At 49.8% G+C, this 2958-nt stretch overlaps 1 protein-coding gene across 1 annotated transcript; it reads right to left on the bottom strand.

The window, feature by feature from the left end:
* Positions 1–920: 920 nt before the first annotated feature.
* On the bottom strand, positions 921–2293 carry SF3B5 (splicing factor 3b subunit 5). Its single transcript, XM_069725900.1, has one exon. The coding sequence runs from the start codon at positions 2221–2223 to the stop codon at positions 1963–1965; it is 261 nt and encodes an 86-aa protein (XP_069582001.1). The 5' UTR covers positions 2224–2293; the 3' UTR covers positions 921–1962.
* Positions 2294–2958: the final 665 nt, after the last annotated feature.

Below are 2958 nucleotides of genomic sequence, written 5' to 3'. Positions count from 1 at the left end.
TTTCGCTTTTTGTATTGAAGAACTGAAAAATTAACTTTTTGATGTTCTAATTTTGTGAGACAATGTAGGATACACGGCAATCTGTAGAAGATGGATGCTGGTGCTCAAGTAGGGTCTCCACCCCGTATCAATAAATATAAGAAATAAATTTCTCACTCAATTTTTTTCTGAAGAAGGATAAGGTTGTTTATTTCACATCCTGACAAACAGATCAATTGCTGAACGTTTTCGGTCAAATATGGACCTTCCTCATGTTGAGGAAGGTCCATGTTTTAACTGAAAACGTTCAGCAATTGATCTGTTTGTCAGGATGTGAAAAACAACCTTATCCTTCTTTAGAAAAAAATTGAGAGCCAAGTTTGTTTCTTATATTTACTAATTTTGTGAGATGCACCTGCATATGTAGATAATAGAGGAATGAACACATATCCCATATAACCAGGTGTGTATTATATTCCCTGAGCTTGATAGGTGGGGAATGAATATGAAATATACCGTACACCTGTTTATATTGCTTTATGTGTTTATTCCTCTATTATCCACATATATTTTTAGTTCACTCCATATCCAAGATGCAATAGTAATCTATAATACCTCTCCATATTTTTTGGACCTATAAGTTATGTTCATTCTTCTTATTTATTCATTTTCTTATTTCTTTTTTGTACGGCCCTAAATAATAGTCTAAAACCTGGTGCATCATAGGATCATGACTATGGTCTCCCCACATAATGGTGATAAGTGGAGGGCCATGGGCATTGTGATGGGAACTAACAGCTTCTCAGGTCATTTTAGAAATTGTATCACTATACAGTTGCACTTGTAAATAAGACCTTGGGTGTAAAGCCCGCTATACAGGCTCAGGAGGGGGATCCCAATACCACTTACTTAAACCCAATAGTACAAATATATAAAGACAATTAAGAAACATAATTGTTTATTAAAGGGGAGACCTTCTGGTCTATAGAGCAGAATTAACTTCTCTTAGAGCAGAAATCCATGTCTATTACAATAAAAAAAATCAACAGAGAAAATCCATGTCCTGAAGACACAATCAAAAGTGAAGAACTCCTAAAGGAGAAATGATGACATGTACGGTGGAGCTGCTGTCCTGCTACACCAGGAGCATGGACCACTGCTGGGATCATGGCGCAGTCACCAGGAGCATGGACCACTGCTGGGATCATGGTGCAGTCACCAGGAGCATGGACCACTGCTGGGATCATGGTGCAGTCACCAGGAGCATGGACCACTGCTGGGATCATGGTGCAGTCACCAGGAGCATGGACCTCTGCTGGGATCATGGAGCAGTCACCAGGAGGATGGACCACTGCTGGGATCATGGAGCAGTCACCAGGAGGATGGACCACTGCTGGGATCATGGTGCAGTCACCAGGAGGATGGACGAGTCAGCAAAAGCATAGACCACTAGCAGTCACCAGGAGGATGGAGCAGTCACCAGGAGGAAGGGCCACTGCTGAGATCATGGCGCAGTCAGCAGAACAATGGACAGCTATCAGTCACCAGGAGCATGGACCACTGCTGGGATCATGGCACAGTCAGCAGAACAATGGACAGCTATCAGTCACCAGGAGCATGGACCACTGCTGGGATCATGGCACAGTCAGCAGAACAATGGACAGCTATCAGTCACCAGGAGCATGGACCACTGCTGGGATCATGGCACAGTCAGCAGAACAATGGACAGCTATCAGTCACCAGGAGCATGGACCACTGCTGGGATCATGGCACAGTCAGCAGAACAATGGACAGCTATCAGTCACCAGGAGCATGGACCACTGCTGGGATCATGGAGCAGTCAAGGAGCATGGACCACTAGTAGTCACCAGGATGGAGCAGTCACCATGAGGATGGACAGCTATCAGTCACCGTGAGGATGGCGCAGTCAGCAGAAGCATCGGCAGCTCTCAGTCTCCAGTCCACGGCCGCCTGTCCCCGGCACTAGTTGTCGTCCGGCTTGTCCACAGGCGGTCCGCACGGCTGCAGCATCTTCTCCATCAGGTTGAATCGCACCCGGGCCTTGCTCTCGTTCTCGGCCACGGCGAAGTAGTTGAGCAGGTCGAAGTGCCCCATGTAGGAGCAGTACGAGTCGCGGTGCTGGTTCACCAGCCACTCCCACTTGGTGGTGTCCGCATGGCCAGTGCCGATGTACTTGGACTGCAGATGCTCTAGCTGGCTGTGGATGGTGTATCGGTCCGTCATGGCGCCTCACGCACTCCGCCACACACAAGGATGGCGAGCAGAGCGGAAGTGACGTCTGCCGGAAACGCAAACGCTGCTGGGACTTGTGACGTCATGGTCACGTTCTGTTTGTGTTCTCTTCCCGTCGCGTGAGTTCTCGCGTGGTGCAGCTGAGCGCGCGGGAATCCAGGCCGGAAATAATCGGCTGCTCCTCTGTGCTTCGCTCTATGAGGGGAGACTGGAGCGGAGCGGCCATGAGGAGGAGTCTGTGTTCTGGCGTGTTCGGCAAAAAGCAGTGCGGACAGGAGGAGCTGTGAGAAGTGCTAGTGATGGGGACTTTGGCTCCAAAAACGGTCCCTTAGCCATAAAGCCTGTCCAGGTGTCTAGTGAAGGCTCTGTAGCATTGCCATGTTCTCAGAGGGTCGCTCCTGGGGCCAGGCTCTCACTCCTTGTCTGTATTACTGTTATTCTCTAACATCCATGTACTCACCTGTTCTAATTGTCCCTCTGTAATGCTCTTGACCCGTCATGCCAGGAAGAATGCGCTCGTGTAGCGGAGCCGGGGAGAATGCGCTCGTGTAGCGGAGCCGGGGAGAATGCGCTCGTGTAGCGGAGCCGGGAAGAATGCGCTCGTGCAGCGGAGCCGGGGAGAATGCGCTCGTGCAGCGGAGCCGGGGAGAATGCGCTCGTGCAGCGGAGCCGGGGAGAATGCGCTCGTGCAGCGGAGCCGGGGAGAATGCGCTCGTGCAGCGGAGC

The sequence above is a fragment of the Ranitomeya imitator genome, chromosome 5 (assembly GCF_032444005.1).
Source record: "Ranitomeya imitator isolate aRanImi1 chromosome 5, aRanImi1.pri, whole genome shotgun sequence".
NCBI lineage: Eukaryota > Metazoa > Chordata > Amphibia > Anura > Dendrobatidae > Ranitomeya > Ranitomeya imitator.
Note: the sequence above shows the minus strand (reverse complement) of the source record. Positions and strands in the feature narration are given on the sequence as shown.

What these genes read in the sequence shown, in the direction of transcription:
- SF3B5 (XM_069725900.1), bottom strand. Translation starts at nt 2,223, where the DNA reads ATGACGGACCGATACACCATCCACAGCCAGCTAGAGCATCTGCAGTCC.